The following is a 27,252-nucleotide window of genomic DNA, read 5'->3' as shown; positions in this document are numbered from 1 at the left end:
TTCCCTTTAAAAAGTGCGTTTATTATATTCAATTCAGAACAATTCGCCCAATCAACACCGAAAGCAATTACATGTAATAAAATACAATGGAAAGCATGTAAAATTAATTGAAAATAATTCAGAATTATATCTGCACATCTTAGACGACAATTTTACGACAAATCCTTATAAGCTTATTTATTCAGAGACAGAAAGGTAAGACCAGTATCTGGGTCCCGCAAACATCTCTCCAGAAGCTGCAAATAGGTGAGGTTCTCTTGTGTGTTGGGGTCAAAAAAGCCCTTGGTGTCATCGTCAGGGTCATCGAGGATCTGGTTCATTTCCTCATCAAAGTATCCTCTCTGGTACGCCACCTCTACTGGCACTCTATGACTGTACACTGGATCGATGATTCCACCAGTTGCAATCTGTGCCTCAAGAAGGCGAATTCCATGGTCCTTGACAATTAGATCCTTTTTCAAGGCCTGGAACAAGGAAATAGTGTTTCCTGTGTAGGGATCTTTGTATCCAGTGACTGCCCTCTCTGCTGAAAGAAGTTTGTTCTTCCACTCGTTCCCAACCACACCTTGAGCGGCTGCCTCTTCTACAGAGAGCTTCTTGTTCTTCACTGGGTCAATGACAAATCCAGTGGCAGCTTGAGCCTCCAGCAGAACCAGAGAGGTTCCAGGAGTTAGAAGACCTTTGGATTTGGCCTCGTAGATGCTCATGGTCTGTTTGGTGGACTGAACATATACACCTGCAATGCTATTAGTTCCCTCCAAGTACTTGTGTACTGAGTCCATTTCACTCACTTGGGTCACTGTGACTTTTCCTGTATTGAGGTCTTCATAGAGTTTCTTGTCAATGATTTTTGAGGCAAGCAGCTCACCAGCGGTGACATTCTTCCTGATACCATGGAAGCTTGTCTCTGTGGTTGTTGTGGTAATGGTTGTTTTCTCTGACTTTGTCTCAGGTGGTGGTGTGCATGTTGTCACTGAAGATGTTGTGGTTATTGTGGTGGTAGTCTTTTGTTGAACAATTGCTAGTACAATCTCCATGAAGCGTTCAATAGTGATTGCTCCAGATTTATACTGCTGCACAAGCTCTCTCCTTCTCTCCTCTGTGATGTATTTTGAGTAGAGGAGATCCCATAGAGACACTTTCTGTCCTTGAAATTTGCCTCCGGCCTTAGTTGTTGTCATAGCCTTCAGAATGTTCTTGGTTTGCTCATCAATGAAGAAGTAAAACTCTCCTTTTTTGACAATTACAAGTAAGCTAAGGCCAGTATCTGGGTCTGTCACACACCTCTCCACAAGCTGCAGGTAGGTGAGGTTCTCTTGTGTGTTGGGGTCAAAAAAGCCCTTGGTGTCATCGTCAGGGTCATCGAGGATCTGGTTCATTTCCTCATCAAAGTATCCTCTCTGGTATGCCACCTCTACTGGCACTCTATGACTGTACACTGGATCGATGATTCCACCAGTTGCAATCTGTGCCTCAAGAAGGCGAATTCCATGGTCCTTGACAATTAGATCCTTTTTCAAGGCCTGGAACAAGGAAATAGTGTTTCCTGTGTAGGGATCTTTGTATCCAGTGACTGCCCTCTCTGCTGAAAGCAGTTTGTTCTTCCACTCGTTCCCAACCACACCTTGAGCGGCTGCCTCTTCTACAGAGAGCTTCTTGTTCTTCACTGGGTCAATGACAAATCCAGTGGCAGCTTGAGCCTCCAGCAGAACCAGAGAGGTTCCAGGAGTTAGAAGACCTTTGGATTTGGCCTCGTAGATGCTCATGGTCTGTTTGGTGGACTGAACATATACACCTGCAATGCTATTAGTTCCCTCCAAGTACTTGTGTACTGAGTCCATTTCACTCACTTGGGTCACTGTGACTTTTCCTGTATTGAGGTCTTCATAGAGTTTCTTGTCAATGATTTTTGAGGCAAGCAGCTCACCAGCGGTGACATTCTTCCTGATACCATGGAAGCTTGTCTCTGTTGTTGTTGTGGTAATGGTTGTTTTCTCTGACTTTGTCTCAGGTGGTGGTGTGCATGTTGTCACTGAAGATGTTGTGGTTATTGTGGTGGTAGTCTTTTGTTGAACAATTGCTAGTACAATCTCCATGAAGCGTTCAATAGTGATTGCTCCAGATTTATACTGCTGCACAAGCTCTCTCCTTCTCTCCTCTGTGATGTATTTTGAGTAGAGGAGATCCCATAGAGACACTTTCTGTCCTTGAAATTTGCCTCCGGCCTTAGTTGTTGTCATAGCCTTCAGAATGTTCTTGGTTTGCTCATCAATGAAGAAGTAAAACTCTCCTTTTTTGACAATTACAAGTAAGCTAAAGCCAGTATCTGGGTCTGTCACACACCGCTCCACAAGCTGCAGGTAGGTGAGGTTCTCTTGTGTGTTGGGGTCAAAAAAGCCCTTGGTGTCATCGTCAGGGTCATCGAGGATCTGGTTCATTTCCTCATCAAAGTATCCTCTCTGGTACGCCACCTCTACTGGCACTCTATGACTGTACACTGGATCGATGATTCCACCAGTTGCAATCTGTGCCTCAAGAAGGCGAATTCCATGGTCCTTGACAATTAGATCCTTTTTCAAGGCCTGGAACAAGGAAATAGTGTTTCCTGTGTAGGGATCTTTGTATCCAGTGACTGCCCTCTCTGCTGAAAGAAGTTTGTTCTTCCACTCGTTCCCAACCACACCTTGAGCGGCTGCCTCTTCTACAGAGAGCTTCTTGTTCTTCACTGGGTCAATGACAAATCCAGTGGCAGCTTGAGCCTCCAGCAGAACCAGAGAGGTTCCAGGAGTTAGAAGACCTTTGGATTTGGCCTCGTAGATGCTCATGGTCTGTTTGGTGGACTGAACATATACACCTGCAATGCTATTAGTTCCCTCCAAGTACTTGTGTACTGAGTCCATTTCACTCACTTGGGTCACTGTGACTTTTCCTGTATTGAGGTCTTCATAGAGTTTCTTGTCAATGATTTTTGAGGCAAGCAGCTCACCAGCGGTGACATTCTTCCTGATACCATGGAAGCTTGTCTCTGTGGTTGTTGTGGTAATGGTTGTTTTCTCTGACTTTGTCTCAGGTGGTGGTGTGCATGTTGTCACTGAAGATGTTGTGGTTATTGTGGTGGTAGTCTTTTGTTGAACAATTGCTAGTACAATCTCCATGAAGCGTTCAATAGTGATTGCTCCAGATTTATACTGCTGCACAAGCTCTCTCCTTCTCTCCTCTGTGATGTATTTTGAGTAGAGGAGATCCCATAGAGACACTTTCTGTCCTTGAAATTTGCCTCCGGCCTTAGTTGTTGTCATAGCCTTCAGAATGTTCTTGGTTTGCTCATCAATGAAGAAGTAAAACTCTCCTTTTTTGACAATTACAAGTAAGCTAAAGCCAGTATCTGGGTCTGTCACACACCGCTCCACAAGCTGCAGGTAGGTGAGGTTCTCTTGTGTGTTGGGGTCAAAAAAGCCCTTGGTGTCATCGTCAGGGTCATCGAGGATCTGGTTCATTTCCTCATCAAAGTATCCTCTCTGGTACGCCACCTCTACTGGCACTCTATGACTGTACACTGGATCGATGATTCCACCAGTTGCAATCTGTGCCTCAAGAAGGCGAATTCCATGGTCCTTGACAATTAGATCCTTTTTCAAGGCCTGGAACAAGGAAATAGTGTTTCCTGTGTAGGGATCTTTGTATCCAGTGACTGCCCTCTCTGCTGAAAGAAGTTTGTTCTTCCACTCGTTCCCAACCACACCTTGAGCGGCTGCCTCTTCTACAGAGAGCTTCTTGTTCTTCACTGGGTCAATGACAAATCCAGTGGCAGCTTGAGCCTCCAGCAGAACCAGAGAGGTTCCAGGAGTTAGAAGACCTTTGGATTTGGCCTCGTAGATGCTCATGGTCTGTTTGGTGGACTGAACATATACACCTGCAATGCTATTAGTTCCCTCCAAGTACTTGTGTACTGAGTCCATTTCACTCACTTGGGTCACTGTGACTTTTCCTGTATTGAGGTCTTCATAGAGTTTCTTGTCAATGATTTTTGAGGCAAGCAGCTCACCAGCGGTGACATTCTTCCTGATACCATGGAAGCTTGTCTCTGTGGTTGTTGTGGTAATGGTTGTTTTCTCTGACTTTGTCTCAGGTGGTGGTGTGCATGTTGTCACTGAAGATGTTGTGGTTATTGTGGTGGTAGTCTTTTGTTGAACAATTGCTAGTACAATCTCCATGAAGCGTTCAATAGTGATTGCTCCAGATTTATACTGCTGCACAAGCTCTCTCCTTCTCTCCTCTGTGATGTATTTTGAGTAGAGGAGATCCCATAGAGACACTTTCTGTCCTTGAAATTTGCCTCCGGCCTTAGTTGTTGTCATAGCCTTCAGAATGTTCTTGGTTTGCTCATCAATGAAGAAGTAAAACTCTCCTTTTTTGACAATTACAAGTAAGCTAAAGCCAGTATCTGGGTCTGTCACACACCGCTCCACAAGCTGCAGGTAGGTGAGGTTCTCTTGTGTGTTGGGGTCAAAAAAGCCCTTGGTGTCATCGTCAGGGTCATCGAGGATCTGGTTCATTTCCTCATCAAAGTATCCTCTCTGGTACGCCACCTCTACTGGCACTCTATGACTGTACACTGGATCGATGATTCCACCAGTTGCAATCTGTGCCTCAAGAAGGCGAATTCCATGGTCCTTGACAATTAGATCCTTTTTCAAGGCCTGGAACAAGGAAATAGTGTTTCCTGTGTAGGGATCTTTGTATCCAGTGACTGCCCTCTCTGCTGAAAGAAGTTTGTTCTTCCACTCGTTCCCAACCACACCTTGAGCGGCTGCCTCTTCTACAGAGAGCTTCTTGTTCTTCACTGGGTCAATGACAAATCCAGTGGCAGCTTGAGCCTCCAGCAGAACCAGAGAGGTTCCAGGAGTTAGAAGACCTTTGGATTTGGCCTCGTAGATGCTCATGGTCTGTTTGGTGGACTGAACATATACACCTGCAATGCTATTAGTTCCCTCCAAGTACTTGTGTACTGAGTCCATTTCACTCACTTGGGTCACTGTGACTTTTCCTGTATTGAGGTCTTCATAGAGTTTCTTGTCAATGATTTTTGAGGCAAGCAGCTCACCAGCGGTGACATTCTTCCTGATACCATGGAAGCTTGTCTCTGTGGTTGTTGTGGTAATGGTTGTTTTCTCTGACTTTGTCTCAGGTGGTGGTGTGCATGTTGTCACTGAAGATGTTGTGGTTATTGTGGTGGTAGTCTTTTGTTGAACAATTGCTAGTACAATCTCCATGAAGCGTTCAATAGTGATTGCTCCAGATTTATACTGCTGCACAAGCTCTCTCCTTCTCTCCTCTGTGATGTATTTTGAGTAGAGGAGATCCCATAGAGACACTTTCTGTCCTTGAAATTTGCCTCCGGCCTTAGTTGTTGTCATAGCCTTCAGAATGTTCTTGGTTTGCTCATCAATGAAGAAGTAAAACTCTCCTTTTTTGACAATTACAAGTAAGCTAAAGCCAGTATCTGGGTCTGTCACACACCGCTCCACAAGCTGCAGGTAGGTGAGGTTCTCTTGTGTGTTGGGGTCAAAAAAGCCCTTGGTGTCATCGTCAGGGTCATCGAGGATCTGGTTCATTTCCTCATCAAAGTATCCTCTCTGGTACGCCACCTCTACTGGCACTCTATGACTGTACACTGGATCGATGATTCCACCAGTTGCAATCTGTGCCTCAAGAAGGCGAATTCCATGGTCCTTGACAATTAGATCCTTTTTCAAGGCCTGGAACAAGGAAATAGTGTTTCCTGTGTAGGGATCTTTGTATCCAGTGACTGCCCTCTCTGCTGAAAGAAGTTTGTTCTTCCACTCGTTCCCAACCACACCTTGAGCGGCTGCCTCTTCTACAGAGAGCTTCTTGTTCTTCACTGGGTCAATGACAAATCCAGTGGCAGCTTGAGCCTCCAGCAGAACCAGAGAGGTTCCAGGAGTTAGAAGACCTTTGGATTTGGCCTCGTAGATGCTCATGGTCTGTTTGGTGGACTGAACATATACACCTGCAATGCTATTAGTTCCCTCCAAGTACTTGTGTACTGAGTCCATTTCACTCACTTGGGTCACTGTGACTTTTCCTGTATTGAGGTCTTCATAGAGTTTCTTGTCAATGATTTTTGAGGCAAGCAGCTCACCAGCGGTGACATTCTTCCTGATACCATGGAAGCTTGTCTCTGTGGTTGTTGTGGTAATGGTTGTTTTCTCTGACTTTGTCTCAGGTGGTGGTGTGCATGTTGTCACTGAAGATGTTGTGGTTATTGTGGTGGTAGTCTTTTGTTGAACAATTGCTAGTACAATCTCCATGAAGCGTTCAATAGTGATTGCTCCAGATTTATACTGCTGCACAAGCTCTCTCCTTCTCTCCTCTGTGATGTATTTTGAGTAGAGGAGATCCCATAGAGACACTTTCTGTCCTTGAAATTTGCCTCCGGCCTTAGTTGTTGTCATAGCCTTCAGAATGTTCTTGGTTTGCTCATCAATGAAGAAGTAAAACTCTCCTTTTTTGACAATTACAAGTAAGCTAAGGCCAGTATCTGGGTCTGTCACACACCTCTCCACAAGCTGCAGGTAGGTGAGGTTCTCTTGTGTGTTGGGGTCAAAAAAGCCCTTGGTGTCATCGTCAGGGTCATCGAGGATCTGGTTCATTTCCTCATCAAAGTATCCTCTCTGGTATGCCACCTCTACTGGCACTCTATGACTGTACACTGGATCGATGATTCCACCAGTTGCAATCTGTGCCTCAAGAAGGCGAATTCCATGGTCCTTGACAATTAGATCCTTTTTCAAGGCCTGGAACAAGGAAATAGTGTTTCCTGTGTAGGGATCTTTGTATCCAGTGACTGCCCTCTCTGCTGAAAGCAGTTTGTTCTTCCACTCGTTCCCAACCACACCTTGAGCGGCTGCCTCTTCTACAGAGAGCTTCTTGTTCTTCACTGGGTCAATGACAAATCCAGTGGCAGCTTGAGCCTCCAGCAGAACCAGAGAGGTTCCAGGAGTTAGAAGACCTTTGGATTTGGCCTCGTAGATGCTCATGGTCTGTTTGGTGGACTGAACATATACACCTGCAATGCTATTAGTTCCCTCCAAGTACTTGTGTACTGAGTCCATTTCACTCACTTGGGTCACTGTGACTTTTCCTGTATTGAGGTCTTCATAGAGTTTCTTGTCAATGATTTTTGAGGCAAGCAGCTCACCAGCGGTGACATTCTTCCTGATACCATGGAAGCTTGTCTCTGTTGTTGTTGTGGTAATGGTTGTTTTCTCTGACTTTGTCTCAGGTGGTGGTGTGCATGTTGTCACTGAAGATGTTGTGGTTATTGTGGTGGTAGTCTTTTGTTGAACAATTGCTAGTACAATCTCCATGAAGCGTTCAATAGTGATTGCTCCAGATTTATACTGCTGCACAAGCTCTCTCCTTCTCTCCTCTGTGATGTATTTTGAGTAGAGGAGATCCCATAGAGACACTTTCTGTCCTTGAAATTTGCCTCCGGCCTTAGTTGTTGTCATAGCCTTCAGAATGTTCTTGGTTTGCTCATCAATGAAGAAGTAAAACTCTCCTTTTTTGACAATTACAAGTAAGCTAAAGCCAGTATCTGGGTCTGTCACACACCGCTCCACAAGCTGCAGGTAGGTGAGGTTCTCTTGTGTGTTGGGGTCAAAAAAGCCCTTGGTGTCATCGTCAGGGTCATCGAGGATCTGGTTCATTTCCTCATCAAAGTATCCTCTCTGGTACGCCACCTCTACTGGCACTCTATGACTGTACACTGGATCGATGATTCCACCAGTTGCAATCTGTGCCTCAAGAAGGCGAATTCCATGGTCCTTGACAATTAGATCCTTTTTCAAGGCCTGGAACAAGGAAATAGTGTTTCCTGTGTAGGGATCTTTGTATCCAGTGACTGCCCTCTCTGCTGAAAGAAGTTTGTTCTTCCACTCGTTCCCAACCACACCTTGAGCGGCTGCCTCTTCTACAGAGAGCTTCTTGTTCTTCACTGGGTCAATGACAAATCCAGTGGCAGCTTGAGCCTCCAGCAGAACCAGAGAGGTTCCAGGAGTTAGAAGACCTTTGGATTTGGCCTCGTAGATGCTCATGGTCTGTTTGGTGGACTGAACATATACACCTGCAATGCTATTAGTTCCCTCCAAGTACTTGTGTACTGAGTCCATTTCACTCACTTGGGTCACTGTGACTTTTCCTGTATTGAGGTCTTCATAGAGTTTCTTGTCAATGATTTTTGAGGCAAGCAGCTCACCAGCGGTGACATTCTTCCTGATACCATGGAAGCTTGTCTCTGTGGTTGTTGTGGTAATGGTTGTTTTCTCTGACTTTGTCTCAGGTGGTGGTGTGCATGTTGTCACTGAAGATGTTGTGGTTATTGTGGTGGTAGTCTTTTGTTGAACAATTGCTAGTACAATCTCCATGAAGCGTTCAATAGTGATTGCTCCAGATTTATACTGCTGCACAAGCTCTCTCCTTCTCTCCTCTGTGATGTATTTTGAGTAGAGGAGATCCCATAGAGACACTTTCTGTCCTTGAAATTTGCCTCCGGCCTTAGTTGTTGTCATAGCCTTCAGAATGTTCTTGGTTTGCTCATCAATGAAGAAGTAAAACTCTCCTTTTTTGACAATTACAAGTAAGCTAAAGCCAGTATCTGGGTCTGTCACACACCGCTCCACAAGCTGCAGGTAGGTGAGGTTCTCTTGTGTGTTGGGGTCAAAAAAGCCCTTGGTGTCATCGTCAGGGTCATCGAGGATCTGGTTCATTTCCTCATCAAAGTATCCTCTCTGGTACGCCACCTCTACTGGCACTCTATGACTGTACACTGGATCGATGATTCCACCAGTTGCAATCTGTGCCTCAAGAAGGCGAATTCCATGGTCCTTGACAATTAGATCCTTTTTCAAGGCCTGGAACAAGGAAATAGTGTTTCCTGTGTAGGGATCTTTGTATCCAGTGACTGCCCTCTCTGCTGAAAGAAGTTTGTTCTTCCACTCGTTCCCAACCACACCTTGAGCGGCTGCCTCTTCTACAGAGAGCTTCTTGTTCTTCACTGGGTCAATGACAAATCCAGTGGCAGCTTGAGCCTCCAGCAGAACCAGAGAGGTTCCAGGAGTTAGAAGACCTTTGGATTTGGCCTCGTAGATGCTCATGGTCTGTTTGGTGGACTGAACATATACACCTGCAATGCTATTAGTTCCCTCCAAGTACTTGTGTACTGAGTCCATTTCACTCACTTGGGTCACTGTGACTTTTCCTGTATTGAGGTCTTCATAGAGTTTCTTGTCAATGATTTTTGAGGCAAGCAGCTCACCAGCGGTGACATTCTTCCTGATACCATGGAAGCTTGTCTCTGTGGTTGTTGTGGTAATGGTTGTTTTCTCTGACTTTGTCTCAGGTGGTGGTGTGCATGTTGTCACTGAAGATGTTGTGGTTATTGTGGTGGTAGTCTTTTGTTGAACAATTGCTAGTACAATCTCCATGAAGCGTTCAATAGTGATTGCTCCAGATTTATACTGCTGCACAAGCTCTCTCCTTCTCTCCTCTGTGATGTATTTTGAGTAGAGGAGATCCCATAGAGACACTTTCTGTCCTTGAAATTTGCCTCCGGCCTTAGTTGTTGTCATAGCCTTCAGAATGTTCTTGGTTTGCTCATCAATGAAGAAGTAAAACTCTCCTTTTTTGACAATTACAAGTAAGCTAAGGCCAGTATCTGGGTCTGTCACACACCTCTCCACAAGCTGCAGGTAGGTGAGGTTCTCTTGTGTGTTGGGGTCAAAAAAGCCCTTGGTGTCATCGTCAGGGTCATCGAGGATCTGGTTCATTTCCTCATCAAAGTATCCTCTCTGGTATGCCACCTCTACTGGCACTCTATGACTGTACACTGGATCGATGATTCCACCAGTTGCAATCTGTGCCTCAAGAAGGCGAATTCCATGGTCCTTGACAATTAGATCCTTTTTCAAGGCCTGGAACAAGGAAATAGTGTTTCCTGTGTAGGGATCTTTGTATCCAGTGACTGCCCTCTCTGCTGAAAGCAGTTTGTTCTTCCACTCGTTCCCAACCACACCTTGAGCGGCTGCCTCTTCTACAGAGAGCTTCTTGTTCTTCACTGGGTCAATGACAAATCCAGTGGCAGCTTGAGCCTCCAGCAGAACCAGAGAGGTTCCAGGAGTTAGAAGACCTTTGGATTTGGCCTCGTAGATGCTCATGGTCTGTTTGGTGGACTGAACATATACACCTGCAATGCTATTAGTTCCCTCCAAGTACTTGTGTACTGAGTCCATTTCACTCACTTGGGTCACTGTGACTTTTCCTGTATTGAGGTCTTCATAGAGTTTCTTGTCAATGATTTTTGAGGCAAGCAGCTCACCAGCGGTGACATTCTTCCTGATACCATGGAAGCTTGTCTCTGTTGTTGTTGTGGTAATGGTTGTTTTCTCTGACTTTGTCTCAGGTGGTGGTGTGCATGTTGTCACTGAAGATGTTGTGGTTATTGTGGTGGTAGTCTTTTGTTGAACAATTGCTAGTACAATCTCCATGAAGCGTTCAATAGTGATTGCTCCAGATTTATACTGCTGCACAAGCTCTCTCCTTCTCTCCTCTGTGATGTATTTTGAGTAGAGGAGATCCCATAGAGACACTTTCTGTCCTTGAAATTTGCCTCCGGCCTTAGTTGTTGTCATAGCCTTCAGAATGTTCTTGGTTTGCTCATCAATGAAGAAGTAAAACTCTCCTTTTTTGACAATTACAAGTAAGCTAAGGCCAGTATCTGGGTCTGTCACACACCTCTCCACAAGCTGCAGGTAGGTGAGGTTCTCTTGTGTGTTGGGGTCAAAAAAGCCCTTGGTGTCATCGTCAGGGTCATCGAGGATCTGGTTCATTTCCTCATCAAAGTATCCTCTCTGGTATGCCACCTCTACTGGCACTCTATGACTGTACACTGGATCGATGATTCCACCAGTTGCAATCTGTGCCTCAAGAAGGCGAATTCCATGGTCCTTGACAATTAGATCCTTTTTCAAGGCCTGGAACAAGGAAATAGTGTTTCCTGTGTAGGGATCTTTGTATCCAGTGACTGCCCTCTCTGCTGAAAGCAGTTTGTTCTTCCACTCGTTCCCAACCACACCTTGAGCGGCTGCCTCTTCTACAGAGAGCTTCTTGTTCTTCACTGGGTCAATGACAAATCCAGTGGCAGCTTGAGCCTCCAGCAGAACCAGAGAGGTTCCAGGAGTTAGAAGACCTTTGGATTTGGCCTCGTAGATGCTCATGGTCTGTTTGGTGGACTGAACATATACACCTGCAATGCTATTAGTTCCCTCCAAGTACTTGTGTACTGAGTCCATTTCACTCACTTGGGTCACTGTGACTTTTCCTGTATTGAGGTCTTCATAGAGTTTCTTGTCAATGATTTTTGAGGCAAGCAGCTCACCAGCGGTGACATTCTTCCTGATACCATGGAAGCTTGTCTCTGTTGTTGTTGTGGTAATGGTTGTTTTCTCTGACTTTGTCTCAGGTGGTGGTGTGCATGTTGTCACTGAAGATGTTGTGGTTATTGTGGTGGTAGTCTTTTGTTGAACAATTGCTAGTACAATCTCCATGAAGCGTTCAATAGTGATTGCTCCAGATTTATACTGCTGCACAAGCTCTCTCCTTCTCTCCTCTGTGATGTATTTTGAGTAGAGGAGATCCCATAGAGACACTTTCTGTCCTTGAAATTTGCCTCCGGCCTTAGTTGTTGTCATAGCCTTCAGAATGTTCTTGGTTTGCTCATCAATGAAGAAGTAAAACTCTCCTTTTTTGACAATTACAAGTAAGCTAAGGCCAGTATCTGGGTCTGTCACACACCTCTCCACAAGCTGCAGGTAGGTGAGGTTCTCTTGTGTGTTGGGGTCAAAAAAGCCCTTGGTGTCATCGTCAGGGTCATCGAGGATCTGGTTCATTTCCTCATCAAAGTATCCTCTCTGGTATGCCACCTCTACTGGCACTCTATGACTGTACACTGGATCGATGATTCCACCAGTTGCAATCTGTGCCTCAAGAAGGCGAATTCCATGGTCCTTGACAATTAGATCCTTTTTCAAGGCCTGGAACAAGGAAATAGTGTTTCCTGTGTAGGGATCTTTGTATCCAGTGACTGCCCTCTCTGCTGAAAGCAGTTTGTTCTTCCACTCGTTCCCAACCACACCTTGAGCGGCTGCCTCTTCTACAGAGAGCTTCTTGTTCTTCACTGGGTCAATGACAAATCCAGTGGCAGCTTGAGCCTCCAGCAGAACCAGAGAGGTTCCAGGAGTTAGAAGACCTTTGGATTTGGCCTCGTAGATGCTCATGGTCTGTTTGGTGGACTGAACATATACACCTGCAATGCTATTAGTTCCCTCCAAGTACTTGTGTACTGAGTCCATTTCACTCACTTGGGTCACTGTGACTTTTCCTGTATTGAGGTCTTCATAGAGTTTCTTGTCAATGATTTTTGAGGCAAGCAGCTCACCAGCGGTGACATTCTTCCTGATACCATGGAAGCTTGTCTCTGTTGTTGTTGTGGTAATGGTTGTTTTCTCTGACTTTGTCTCAGGTGGTGGTGTGCATGTTGTCACTGAAGATGTTGTGGTTATTGTGGTGGTAGTCTTTTGTTGAACAATTGCTAGTACAATCTCCATGAAGCGTTCAATAGTGATTGCTCCAGATTTATACTGCTGCACAAGCTCTCTCCTTCTCTCCTCTGTGATGTATTTTGAGTAGAGGAGATCCCATAGAGACACTTTCTGTCCTTGAAATTTGCCTCCGGCCTTAGTTGTTGTCATAGCCTTCAGAATGTTCTTGGTTTGCTCATCAATGAAGAAGTAAAACTCTCCTTTTTTGACAATTACAAGTAAGCTAAGGCCAGTATCTGGGTCTGTCACACACCTCTCCACAAGCTGCAGGTAGGTGAGGTTCTCTTGTGTGTTGGGGTCAAAAAAGCCCTTGGTGTCATCGTCAGGGTCATCGAGGATCTGGTTCATTTCCTCATCAAAGTATCCTCTCTGGTATGCCACCTCTACTGGCACTCTATGACTGTACACTGGATCGATGATTCCACCAGTTGCAATCTGTGCCTCAAGAAGGCGAATTCCATGGTCCTTGACAATTAGATCCTTTTTCAAGGCCTGGAACAAGGAAATAGTGTTTCCTGTGTAGGGATCTTTGTATCCAGTGACTGCCCTCTCTGCTGAAAGCAGTTTGTTCTTCCACTCGTTCCCAACCACACCTTGAGCGGCTGCCTCTTCTACAGAGAGCTTCTTGTTCTTCACTGGGTCAATGACAAATCCAGTGGCAGCTTGAGCCTCCAGCAGAACCAGAGAGGTTCCAGGAGATAGAAGACCTTTGGATTTGGCCTCGTAGATGCTCATGGTCTGTTTGGTGGACTGAACATATACACCTGCAATGCTATTAGTTCCCTCCAAGTACTTGTGTACTGAGTCCATTTCACTCACTTGGGTCACTGTGACTTTTCCTGTATTGAGGTCTTCATAGAGTTTCTTGTCAATGATTTTTGAGGCAAGCAGCTCACCAGCGGTGACATTCTTCCTGATACCATGGAAGCTTGTCTCTGTTGTTGTTGTGGTAATGGTTGTTTTCTCTGACTTTGTCTCAGGTGGTGGTGTGCATGTTGTCACTGAAGATGTTGTGGTTATTGTGGTGGTAGTCTTTTGTTGAACAATTGCTAGTACAATCTCCATGAAGCGTTCAATAGTGATTGCTCCAGATTTATACTGCTGCACAAGCTCTCTCCTTCTCTCCTCTGTGATGTATTTTGAGTAGAGGAGATCCCATAGAGACACTTTCTGTCCTTGAAATTTGCCTCCGGCCTTAGTTGTTGTCATAGCCTTCAGAATGTTCTTGGTTTGCTCATCAATGAAGAAGTAAAACTCTCCTTTTTTGACAATTACAAGTAAGCTAAGGCCAGTATCTGGGTCTGTCACACACCTCTCCACAAGCTGCAGGTAGGTGAGGTTCTCTTGTGTGTTGGGGTCAAAAAAGCCCTTGGTGTCATCGTCAGGGTCATCGAGGATCTGGTTCATTTCCTCATCAAAGTATCCTCTCTGGTATGCCACCTCTACTGGCACTCTATGACTGTACACTGGATCGATGATTCCACCAGTTGCAATCTGTGCCTCAAGAAGGCGAATTCCATGGTCCTTGACAATTAGATCCTTTTTCAAGGCCTGGAACAAGGAAATAGTGTTTCCTGTGTAGGGATCTTTGTATCCAGTGACTGCCCTCTCTGCTGAAAGCAGTTTGTTCTTCCACTCGTTCCCAACCACACCTTGAGCGGCTGCCTCTTCTACAGAGAGCTTCTTGTTCTTCACTGGGTCAATGACAAATCCAGTGGCAGCTTGAGCCTCCAGCAGAACCAGAGAGGTTCCAGGAGTTAGAAGACCTTTGGATTTGGCCTCGTAGATGCTCATGGTCTGTTTGGTGGACTGAACATATACACCTGCAATGCTATTAGTTCCCTCCAAGTACTTGTGTACTGAGTCCATTTCACTCACTTGGGTCACTGTGACTTTTCCTGTATTGAGGTCTTCATAGAGTTTCTTGTCAATGATTTTTGAGGCAAGCAGCTCACCAGCGGTGACATTCTTCCTGATACCATGGAAGCTTGTCTCTGTTGTTGTTGTGGTAATGGTTGTTTTCTCTGACTTTGTCTCAGGTGGTGGTGTGCATGTTGTCACTGAAGATGTTGTGGTTATTGTGGTGGTAGTCTTTTGTTGAACAATTGCTAGTACAATCTCCATGAAGCGTTCAATAGTGATTGCTCCAGATTTATACTGCTGCACAAGCTCTCTCCTTCTCTCCTCTGTGATGTATTTTGAGTAGAGGAGATCCCATAGAGACACTTTCTGTCCTTGAAATTTGCCTCCGGCCTTAGTTGTTGTCATAGCCTTCAGAATGTTCTTGGTTTGCTCATCAATGAAGAAGTAAAACTCTCCTTTTTTGACAATTACAAGTAAGCTAAGGCCAGTATCTGGGTCTGTCACACACCTCTCCACAAGCTGCAGGTAGGTGAGGTTCTCTTGTGTGTTGGGGTCAAAAAAGCCCTTGGTGTCATCGTCAGGGTCATCGAGGATCTGGTTCATTTCCTCATCAAAGTATCCTCTCTGGTATGCCACCTCTACTGGCACTCTATGACTGTACACTGGATCGATGATTCCACCAGTTGCAATCTGTGCCTCAAGAAGGCGAATTCCATGGTCCTTGACAATTAGATCCTTTTTCAAGGCCTGGAACAAGGAAATAGTGTTTCCTGTGTAGGGATCTTTGTATCCAGTGACTGCCCTCTCTGCTGAAAGCAGTTTGTTCTTCCACTCGTTCCCAACCACACCTTGAGCGGCTGCCTCTTCTACAGAGAGCTTCTTGTTCTTCACTGGGTCAATGACAAATCCAGTGGCAGCTTGAGCCTCCAGCAGAACCAGAGAGGTTCCAGGAGTTAGAAGACCTTTGGATTTGGCCTCGTAGATGCTCATGGTCTGTTTGGTGGACTGAACATATACACCTGCAATGCTATTAGTTCCCTCCAAGTACTTGTGTACTGAGTCCATTTCACTCACTTGGGTCACTGTGACTTTTCCTGTATTGAGGTCTTCATAGAGTTTCTTGTCAATGATTTTTGAGGCAAGCAGCTCACCAGCGGTGACATTCTTCCTGATACCATGGAAGCTTGTCTCTGTTGTTGTTGTGGTAATGGTTGTTTTCTCTGACTTTGTCTCAGGTGGTGGTGTGCATGTTGTCACTGAAGATGTTGTGGTTATTGTGGTGGTAGTCTTTTGTTGAACAATTGCTAGTACAATCTCCATGAAGCGTTCAATAGTGATTGCTCCAGATTTATACTGCTGCACAAGCTCTCTCCTTCTCTCCTCTGTGATGTATTTTGAGTAGAGGAGATCCCATAGAGACACTTTCTGTCCTTGAAATTTGCCTCCGGCCTTAGTTGTTGTCATAGCCTTCAGAATGTTCTTGGTTTGCTCATCAATGAAGAAGTAAAACTCTCCTTTTTTGACAATTACAAGTAAGCTAAGGCCAGTATCTGGGTCTGTCACACACCTCTCCACAAGCTGCAGGTAGGTGAGGTTCTCTTGTGTGTTGGGGTCAAAAAAGCCCTTGGTGTCATCGTCAGGGTCATCGAGGATCTGGTTCATTTCCTCATCAAAGTATCCTCTCTGGTATGCCACCTCTACTGGCACTCTATGACTGTACACTGGATCGATGATTCCACCAGTTGCAATCTGTGCCTCAAGAAGGCGAATTCCATGGTCCTTGACAATTAGATCCTTTTTCAAGGCCTGGAACAAGGAAATAGTGTTTCCTGTGTAGGGATCTTTGTATCCAGTGACTGCCCTCTCTGCTGAAAGCAGTTTGTTCTTCCACTCGTTCCCAACCACACCTTGAGCGGCTGCCTCTTCTACAGAGAGCTTCTTGTTCTTCACTGGGTCAATGACAAATCCAGTGGCAGCTTGAGCCTCCAGCAGAACCAGAGAGGTTCCAGGAGTTAGAAGACCTTTGGATTTGGCCTCGTAGATGCTCATGGTCTGTTTGGTGGACTGAACATATACACCTGCAATGCTATTAGTTCCCTCCAAGTACTTGTGTACTGAGTCCATTTCCCTCACTTGGGTCACTGTGACTTTTCCTGTATTGAGGTCTTCATAGAGTTTCTTGTCAATGATTTTTGAGGCAAGCAGCTCACCAGCGGTGACATTCTTCCTGATACCATGGAAGCTTGTCTCTGTTGTTGTTGTGGTAATGGTTGTTTTCTCTGACTTTGTCTCAGGTGGTGGTGTGCATGTTGTCACTGAAGATGTTGTGGTTATTGTGGTGGTAGTCTTTTGTTGAACAATTGCTAGTACAATCTCCATGAAGCGTTCAATAGTGATTGCTCCAGATTTATACTGCTGCACAAGCTCTCTCCTTCTCTCCTCTGTGATGTATTTTGAGTAGAGGAGATCCCATAGAGACACTTTCTGTCCTTGAAATTTGCCTCCGGCCTTAGTTGTTGTCATAGCCTTCAGAATGTTCTTGGTTTGCTCATCAATGAAGAAGTAAAACTCTCCTTTTTTGACAATTACAAGTAAGCTAAGGCCAGTATCTGGGTCTGTCACACACCTCTCCACAAGCTGCAGGTAGGTGAGGTTCTCTTGTGTGTTGGGGTCAAAAAAGCCCTTGGTGTCATCGTCAGGGTCATCGAGGATCTGGTTCATTTCCTCATCAAAGTATCCTCTCTGGTATGCCACCTCTACTGGCACTCTATGACTGTACACTGGATCGATGATTCCACCAGTTGCAATCTGTGCCTCAAGAAGGCGAATTCCATGGTCCTTGACAATTAGATCCTTTTTCAAGGCCTGGAACAAGGAAATAGTGTTTCCTGTGTAGGGATCTTTGTATCCAGTGACTGCCCTCTCTGCTGAAAGCAGTTTGTTCTTCCACTCGTTCCCAACCACACCTTGAGCGGCTGCCTCTTCTACAGAGAGCTTCTTGTTCTTCACTGGGTCAATGACAAATCCAGTGGCAGCTTGAGCCTCCAGCAGAACCAGAGAGGTTCCAGGAGTTAGAAGACCTTTGGATTTGGCCTCGTAGATGCTCATGGTCTGTTTGGTGGACTGAACATATACACCTGCAATGCTATTAGTTCCCTCCAAGTACTTGTGTACTGAGTCCATTTCCCTCACTTGGGTCACTGTGACTTTTCCTGTATTGAGGTCTTCATAGAGTTTCTTGTCAATGATTTTTGAGGCAAGCAGCTCACCAGCGGTGACATTCTTCCTGATACCATGGAAGCTTGTCTCTGTTGTTGTTGTGGTAATGGTTGTTTTCTCTGACTTTGTCTCAGGTGGTGGTGTGCATGTTGTCACTGAAGATGTTGTGGTTATTGTGGTGGTAGTCTTTTGTTGAACAATTGCTAGTACAATCTCCATGAAGCGTTCAATAGTGATTGCTCCAGATTTATACTGCTGCACAAGCTCTCTCCTTCTCTCCTCTGTGATGTATTTTGAGTAGAGGAGATCCCATAGAGACACTTTCTGTCCTTGAAATTTGCCTCCGGCCTTAGTTGTTGTCATAGCCTTCAGAATGTTCTTGGTTTGCTCATCAATGAAGAAGTAAAACTCTCCTTTTTTGACAATTACAAGTAAGCTAAGGCCAGTATCTGGGTCTGTCACACACCTCTCCACAAGCTGCAGGTAGGTGAGGTTCTCTTGTGTGTTGGGGTCAAAAAAGCCCTTGGTGTCATCGTCAGGGTCATCGAGGATCTGGTTCATTTCCTCATCAAAGTATCCTCTCTGGTACGCCACCTCTACTGGCACTCTATGACTGTACACTGGATCGATAATTCCACCAGTTGCAATCTGTGCCTCAAGAAGGCGAATTCCATGGTCCTTGACAATTAGATCCTTTTTCAAGGCCTGGAACAAGGAAATAGTGTTTCCTGTGTAGGGATCTTTGTATCCAGTGACTGCCCTCTCTGCTGAAAGCAGTTTGTTCTTCCACTCGTTCCCAACCACACCTTGAGCGGCTGCCTCTTCTACAGAGAGCTTCTTGTTCTTCACTGGGTCAATGACAAATCCAGTGGCAGCTTGAGCCTCCAGCAGAACCAGAGAGGTTCCAGGAGTTAGAAGACCTTTGGATTTGGCCTCGTAGATGCTCATGGTCTGTTTGGTGGACTGAACATATACACCTGCAATGCTATTAGTTCCCTCCAAGTACTTGTGTACTGAGTCCATTTCACTCACTTGGTTCACTGTGACTTTTCCTGTACTGAGGTCTTCATAGAGATTCTTGTCAATAATTTTTGAGGCAAGCAGCTCGCCAGCGGTGACATTCTTCCTGATACCATGGAAGCTTGTCTCTGTTGTTGTTGTGGTAATGGTTGTTTTCTCTGACTTTGTCTCAGGTGGTGGTGTGCATGTTGTCACTGAAGATGTTGTGGTTATTGTGGTGGTAGTCTTTTGTTGAATAATTGCTAGTATAATCTCCATGAAGCGTTCAATAGTGATTGCTCCAGATTTATACTGCTGCACAAGCTCTCTCCTTCTCTCCTCTTTGATGTATTTTGAGTAGAGGAGATCCCATAGAGACACTTTCTGTCCTTGAAATTTGCCTCCGGCCTTAGTTGTTGTCATGGCCTTCAGAATGTTCTTGGTTTGCTCATCAATGAAGAAGTAAAACTCTCCTTTTTTGACAATTACAAGTAAGCTAAGGCCAGTATCTGGGTCTGTCACACACCGCTCCACAAGCTGCAGGTAGGTGAGGTTCTCTTGTGTGTTGGGGTCAAAAAAGCCCTTGGTGTCATCGTCAGGGTCATCGAGGATCTGGTTCATTTCCTCATCAAAGTATCCTCTCTGGTACGCCACCTCTACTGGCACTCTATGACTGTACACTGGATCGATGATTCCACCAGTTGCAATCTGTGCCTCAAGAAGGCGAATTCCATGGTCCTTGACAATTAGATCCTTTTTCAAGGCCTGGAACAAGGAAATAGTGTTTCCTGTGTAGGGATCTTTGTATCCAGTGACTGCCCTCTCTGCTGAAAGCAGTTTGTTCTTCCACTCGTTCCCAACCACACCTTGAGCGGCTGCCTCTTCTACAGAGAGCTTCTTGTTCTTCACTGGGTCAATGACAAATCCAGTGGCAGCTTGAGCCTCCAGCAGAACCAGAGAGGTTCCAGGAGTTAGAAGACCTTTGGATTTGGCCTCGTAGATGCTCATGGTCTGTTTGGTGGACTGAACATATACACCTGCAATGCTATTAGTTCCCTCCAAGTACTTGTGTACTGAGTCCATTTCACTCACTTGGGTCACTGTGACTTTTCCTGTATTGAGGTCTTCATAGAGTTTCTTGTCAATGATTTTTGAGGCAAGCAGCTCACCAGCGGTGACATTCTTCCTGATACCATGGAAGCTTGTCTCTGTGGTTGTTGTGGTAATGGTTGTTTTCTCTGACTTTGTCTCAGGTGGTGGTGTGCATGTTGTCACTGAAGATGTTGTGGTTATTGTGGTGGTAGTCTTTTGTTGAACAATTGCTAGTACAATCTCCATGAAGCGTTCAATAGTGATTGCTCCAGATTTATACTGCTGCACAAGCTCTCTCCTTCTCTCCTCTGTGATGTATTTTGAGTAGAGGAGATCCCATAGAGACACTTTCTGTCCTTGAAATTTGCCTCCGGCCTTAGTTGTTGTCATAGCCTTCAGAATGTTCTTGGTTTGCTCATCAATGAAGAAGTAAAACTCTCCTTTTTTGACAATTACAAGTAAGCTAAGGCCAGTATCTGGGTCTGTCACACACCTCTCCACAAGCTGCAGGTAGGTGAGGTTCTCTTGTGTGTTGGGGTCAAAAAAGCCCTTGGTGTCATCGTCAGGGTCATCGAGGATCTGGTTCATTTCCTCATCAAAGTATCCTCTCTGGTACGCCACCTCTACTGGCACTCTATGACTGTACACTGGATCGATGATTCCACCAGTTGCAATCTGTGCCTCAAGAAGGCGAATTCCATGGTCCTTGACAATTAGATCCTTTTTCAAGGCCTGGAACAAGGAAATAGTGTTTCCTGTGTAGGGATCTTTGTATCCAGTGACTGCCCTCTCTGCTGAAAGCAGTTTGTTCTTCCACTCGTTCCCAACCACACCTTGAGCGGCTGCCTCTTCTACAGAGAGCTTCTTGTTCTTCACTGGGTCAATGACAAATCCAGTGGCAGCTTGAGCCTCCAGCAGAACCAGAGAGGTTCCAGGAGTTAGAAGACCTTTGGATTTGGCCTCGTAGATGCTCATTATCTTTTTAGTGGATTCAATTCTCACTCCTGCAATGCAATTTGTTGCCCCAAGGTACTTTTGAATAGATTCCATTTCCCCTACAGTCTCTTCAGTAACTTCTCCATGGATAATCTGAGTGAATAGTTCCTTTGAGATGATTTGTGACTCATAAAGCTCACTTGCTGATACCTGCTTCCTCAGTCCTTTGAACTTTATTTGTTTTGATGTCACTTCCTGTATTATTGTGATAACTATTTCTATTATCTCTTTCATTGTCAATGATCTTGTCTTGTACTGTTTCAAGAGCTGCTCTCTCTTCAGTTTTGAAATGTATTCAGAGATTAACACATCCCACAGTGACACTTGTTTGTCTTCAAATTTACCTGCATTGATGACCACAATTTTGTCTTTGAATTCCTGCTCTGTTTGTTCATCTGTGTGAAAGTCAACTTCAGCTTCTACATGTAATGGTAGGAGTAAAAGCCCTGTCTGAGAATCCTTTTCACACCTCTCTCTTAGCTGAAGGTATGTTAGGTTTTCCTTGGTGCTGGGGTCAAAGAATCCTTTTGTGTCATCATTTGGATTAGAAATTACATCACTTGTTTCTTCATCAAGGTAGCCATTTTTCTTGGCGACATGAGACGGTATCCTGTAGCTGTTGACTGGGTCAATTATTCCCCCTGTTGCAATTTGTGCTTCTAGCAGATGTATCCCATGGCCTTTCTCGATCAGATCTTTTTTCATGGCTTCAAATAAAGATATTGTTTCATCTGTGTATGGATCTACATATCCAGTGACTGCTCGTTCAGCTGAGAGTAGTTTTTCATGTATTTCTAGTCCAATTAGTCGTCCTCTTGCGGCCTCATCAACAGATAGATATTTGTTCTTGATTGGATCGATGACAAACCCTGTTGCAGCCTGAGCCTCAAGCAGTTTCAGTGCAGTACCAGGCGTTAGCAAACCTTGCGTCTTTGCCTCATAAATGCTCATTACTTTTTTGGATGGAAGAATCTGGACGCCAGCAACACTTCCTGTACCCCTTAGGTATTGCTTCACAGATTCCAGTTTGGTCACTTGTTCAATAGTTACTTTTCCTTCCTCCAAACTCTTGAAGGTATTGGCATCAATTATGCTTGATTTCAATAGTTGTTTTGCAGAGACTGGCTTTCTCAAACCTATTGTTGTTTTCAGAGTTTCGTTCTCTTCCAGTTTTGTAATGGTGGAAATGACCAAAGTGATTATTACTTGTATGGTTATCTTCTTTGTTCTGTATTTGTCAAGGAACTGGAGTCTCTGATCATCAGTAAAGTATCCAGAGTGAATCAAATACCAAAGCGAGACCGTCTTTCCTGAATAACGCCCTACTGATATACTAACAGTTGTCTTTTCAAACTCCTGTTTAATCTCAGTGTCTGAGTACATTTTTTCAGTTTCATCCTGTGTTTTAGTTTTGTCCATCAGTGGCAGAAGAAACAGACCCGTCTCTGGGTCCTTTATGCACTGCTCCAGCATTTCCATGTAGGTCAAGTTTGCTTGTGTCCTTGGGTCAAAAAATCCCTTGGTGTCATCACTGGGATCTGTCAGGATTTGATTAAGCTCTTCATCAAAGTATCCCTTTCTGTAAGCAACTTCAAGGGGCAAATGAAGACACTTCAATGGGTCAATGATGCCACCTGTTGCAATCTGGGCTTCAAGTAAACGAATGCCATGCTGCTGCAGGATCAGATCTTTCTTCATGGCTTGGAAGAGTGAGATCTTTTTATCAGTGTAGGGGTCTGTGTAGCCAGTTACTGCCTTCTCTGCTGATAAGAGCTTTTCGTACAGTTCTGGGCCAATTATCTTCTCTTTCAGAGCATGATCCACAGTCAGTTTCTGGTTATGAAGAGGGTCAATGATAAAGCCCGTGGCAGCTTGTGCTTCCAGAAGAGATAGCGCAGTACCAGGAGTCAGGATGCCCTTTTTCTTGGCCTCATAGATGCTCAGTTTTTGACTGGAGGGTTGGAGTATCACCCCGGCTACACAGCTGTTTCCTCTCAGATAGGTTCTAACCGTGTCTATCTTCATTATATCCTTGTTGGTCAGTTTCCCTTCAATCAGACTTTTGTATGTCTTTTCGTCCACAATTTCCAACCTCAAAAGGTCCACAACAGAAACATTCCCCCTCAGACCCTCAAAGTTAAGACCAGCTTGCCACTTTATCTCCTTGCTTTCAATGATTTCCAGGATAATTACAATGATTTCCTTGATTGTGATCATCCTTGACTTGTACAGTTTGAATAACTCCTGCCTTTTGTCCTCACACAGATATTCAGAGTTGATGAGATCCCAGAGTGTTACATGCTTGCAGCTGAACCTGCCATACTTAACAGTGACATTTGTAGCTTGGAATGTCTCCTTTATGTGATCTTGTATGTTGACTCTGTTGCTTTTGCCTTTGAGGGGCAGAAGACAAAGGCCTGTGCTTTGATCAGTGACACACCTAGCCATGAGCTTCAGGTATGTGAGGTTTTCATGAGTGTTGGGGTCAAAGAAGCCCTTAGTGTCATCACTTGGATCATCAAGAATCTGATTCATTTCCTCATTGAAATATCCCCTCTTGTAGGCTACATGGACAGGAATACGATGGCTGTTAAGAGGGTCAATGATTCCTCCAGTGGCAATCTGTGCCTCCAGCAGACGAATTCCGTGGTCTTGTAAGATGAGGTCTTTCTGCATGGCTTGGAACAGAGAGATGGTTTTGCCAGTGTATGGATCTTTGTAACCAGTCACTGCTTTCTCTGCTGAACGCAGCTTTCCATGAAGGTCAGGTCCCACTATGTTTGCCTTCACTGCCTCATCCACTGAAAACTTTCTATTGGCAATAGGGTCAATGATGAAGCCTGTTGCTGCTTGAGCTTCCAGTAGAATCAGTGCAGTTCCTGGCATTAGCTTTCCCTTTTGTCTGGCCTGGTAGATTGTCATGATCTGAGAATCAGGAAGCAAAACACCTGCAATGCTGTCTTTCCCTTGTAAGTACATTTGAACAGTTTCATCCTCTGTGACCTCCTTCACTGTCTTCTTCCCCTTGTTGAGTTCCTCCAGGACATTCTCGCTAATGATATCTGCCTCTACCAGCTGCTTTGCTGTGACAGTCTCCCGAATTCCTTCAAAGACGACGTTGGTTGTTTTCACTGATTGCTCTATAACCTCCATAATTTTTCTGATCATCATCTTCATTGTAAGGTGTCCCTGTGTGTATTGCCGAATGATGTCTTGCCTCTGATGTTCGTTGAAGTATTCTGACATCAGCAATTCCCAAAGGGATACAATCATTCCCATGTACTTCCCACAAGTCACCCTCACTCTCTCTTCTTTGAAGTTAAGTTTGGTTTGATAGTCGATGAAATTATGATTCTGACCACCTGACTGTTCCATAAGAGGAAGCAGGCAGAGTCCAGTGGCTGGGTCGATGACACATCGTTCCATCAGCTGAAGGTATGTCAGATTTTCCTTTGTGTTTGGATCAAAGAATCCTTTGGTGTCGTCTCCTGAGTCTGCAAGTATTGCATTCATGTCTTCATCAAAGAAACCTCGCTTGTAGGCCACATCCACAGGAAGTCTGTGACTGTTGATGGGATCAATTATTCCTCCTGTGGCGATTTGAGCTTCCAGTAAGCGAATCCCATGCTCCTTCACGATTAGGTCCTTTGACAGTGCCTGAAACAGGGATATTGTTTCACTTGTGTAGGGGTCTTTGTATCCTGTGACTGCCCGCTCAGCCGAGAGCAGTTTAGCATGGTAGTCAGGACCCACAACTTTGTTTTTAATAGCCTCGTCCACGCTGAATTTTTTGTTCTGAACAGGGTCAATCATGAATCCAGTGGCAGCCTGTGCCTCAAGAAGAACTAGTGCTGTTCCAGGCATAAGAATACCCTGCTTCATGGCTTGATAGATACTCATTCTCTGATTGGACGAGAGCATAGCTACACCAGAGATACCTCCTTTACCTTCCAGGTACTCTTTCACAGTCTCCATGAGCATCACATCCTGAGTGGTTGTTTTGCCTTTCTGCAAGTCGTCATAGGTCTCTTTGTTAATGATGTTTGCCGCTAGGAGCTCAGTGGAGGACACCCCCCTTCGCAGGCCTTTGAAGGTGATGCAAACTGGTAGTAGCAGTAAGCCAGTGTCAGGATCCACTATGCATTTCTCTATCAAATGTGAGTAGTTAAGATTTTCTTGTGAGTTTGGATCATAGAAAACTTTGAGGTCTTCCATCTGGTCAGAGAGTAAACCTTTTTCATAGTGTCCCTTCTCAATCGCTAAGTACACTGAAACATGTTGTTTTTCAACAGGGTCAAATAGACCTTTTGTGGATATCTGTGCCTCAAGCAACCGGGATCCATAATTTTTTGGAATCACATCCTTTTGTATGGCTTGGAATACAGACATTTTTTCATTTGTATAAGGATCTATGTAACCATCAATGGCTCTCTCAGCAACAAGGAGTTTTTCTCTCATCTCAGGTCCAATTATTCCTTCCTTGACAGCTTCTTCTACTGGAAGTTTCCGGTTGTTGATAAGGTCTATGATTCCCTCAGTGGCAGCCTGGGCCTCCAACAGGGCCAATGCTGTGCCAGGCTTCAGTAGACGTTTCTTCATGGCCTGATATATTGTTATCTTCTGCTTTGTCTTCTCCAGGAAGACTCCAGCTACTGCACCGGTGCCTTGTGCCTGGCCATTTTCATTCCCTTCCATATCTTTAGTGATCGACTCAATCTTGACTTTCAAATCTGTGTAAAGATATAGAAAAACAACTTTAAATAGGAAAAGCACTTGCACATTTCAGTTTGCTTGTTGCAGGTGAATGGGAATAATTTGATGATAAGGCCAAACAGCAAACACATAATCTTAAACAAAGTGATACTGTCAAGAGCAGGTTTTCCTTTTCTTTTGCAATATCAGGTTGCAAAGGTTCATTTTCACTTAGATGTCTTTCGTAATAGTTTTTTGTTTTATGTTTAATCAATGATTTACTCTGAAGAATGGCTTCAATTTATTTGTTTGCTTATGCTGTATTATTTCATATCAGTTTCATGGCATTAACTTTCAAAAAGATCTTGCCTGGGCTCACATGCCTGATGTTGCAGTTGTTTGCAGGTATAAATAAATCAAATTTTAAATCAGTTCAATTTAATGTAATTTCATTAATGAAGTGAAAACAATTGTCTGGTTGATTGTGGATTTTAAGATGTAATATGATTTTAGTTCATTTCCTGCAATAACTAGAAATGAAATGGACCACAACTACAGTCAGTGTAACATTGTGAAATGTCTTTATTTGTTTAGGCATGCTAAAGCAACTGTTGGAAAGGTGTAGACTTAAAATGGAAATATGGGGAACTATAAAACCTAAGAGCACTTAAATGTAACCTGACACGTTATTGTGACTCAATATGTTTTTTTTATACAAAGATCAAAAACATATTTTTGAGAGAATTAACACATTGATCGTGAACTTATAATTCTTAATTACACTAGATTCGTTTTTATTTTGTTGAATGTTATCAGTAAATGCACTGGTGCATGTTAAGACATAAGACAACAATAGGTAAATGAGCCAGAAAAGCACACAGCTTGACTAAAAAACATACACTTCATCTACAGTGACATAATTCTTAAAAAGTTGAGCAGAAATATGGTGCATTCACTAGGCCCCATGCTCATCAAAACATAAGATCAAACGTTTTGGGGGGAGCACACTAACGGTAGCTAGCAAACTCACGTACATTGCAGTGTTTCGTACACTTGTCCTTATTTTAGCGCCAAAAACATTTAATATTAATACCATTGTAAAGCACAATTTCTCCCCTTTCCATCAAAATCAATGACGAGACCTTCATGCTGTCCTTCTCTGCATGATTGAAGAAAGCAGTGGAGCTCCGCCGGATCTTTTTAAAAATCACCTATAAAATGTAAATAAAACACTATAAAGACTTTATATAATGTCTCGTTACGTACCAACAGAATTTGAAGGTTTGTGTTGAATTTGAATAGGGTTTTTAGGGCGGCGCTAAAGTTATCTTCACACGTAAACTGCGGCGGTCACATTTTTTGAAAGTCATGATGGCTCGCAGTGATGATGCAAAAAAATGCACTATTGATTGAATTAACTGTTGATGAACCCACGAGTAATTAACTTTACATTCATTATTACACTCACCATTGATCATTTCTTGTTTTTTATCTGCGAGACAAGTGCTACCCCTGGTGGAAAGAGGCTGTACAACACACAATGAGTTGCAAAATGCGTGCCATGAGTTACGTCATGACACGTCACAATGCAACGTACTGCGTCAAAGGGGTCAGTTTTTTCATATTTTCTCAAATACTATTGGTGCATTACCATGTCAATCAACGCATAAATAGAAACGTAGTTTACATTCCGGATTTTGATGTCAACACA

At 44.2% G+C, this 27,252-nt stretch overlaps 1 protein-coding gene across 1 annotated transcript in view; it reads right to left on the bottom strand.

The window, feature by feature from the left end:
* eppk1 (epiplakin 1) overlaps positions 1–27,252 on the bottom strand; it is a 40,122-nt gene continuing 12,870 nt past the window's right edge. Inside the window, exon 2 of the mRNA XM_014141401.3 lies at positions 1–25,579. Coding sequence (XP_013996876.3) covers positions 174–25,544 — 25,371 coding nt within the window. The 5' untranslated portion in view covers positions 25,545–25,579 and the 3' untranslated portion in view covers positions 1–173. The remainder of the gene's footprint in view (positions 25,580–27,252) is intronic.

The sequence above is a fragment of the Salmo salar genome, chromosome 14 (genome assembly GCF_965601325.2).
Source record: "Salmo salar chromosome 14, fSalSal1, whole genome shotgun sequence".
NCBI classification, from domain to species: Eukaryota; Metazoa; Chordata; class Actinopteri; order Salmoniformes; family Salmonidae; genus Salmo; species Salmo salar.
This window is presented reverse-complemented; position numbering and strand designations above follow the sequence as displayed.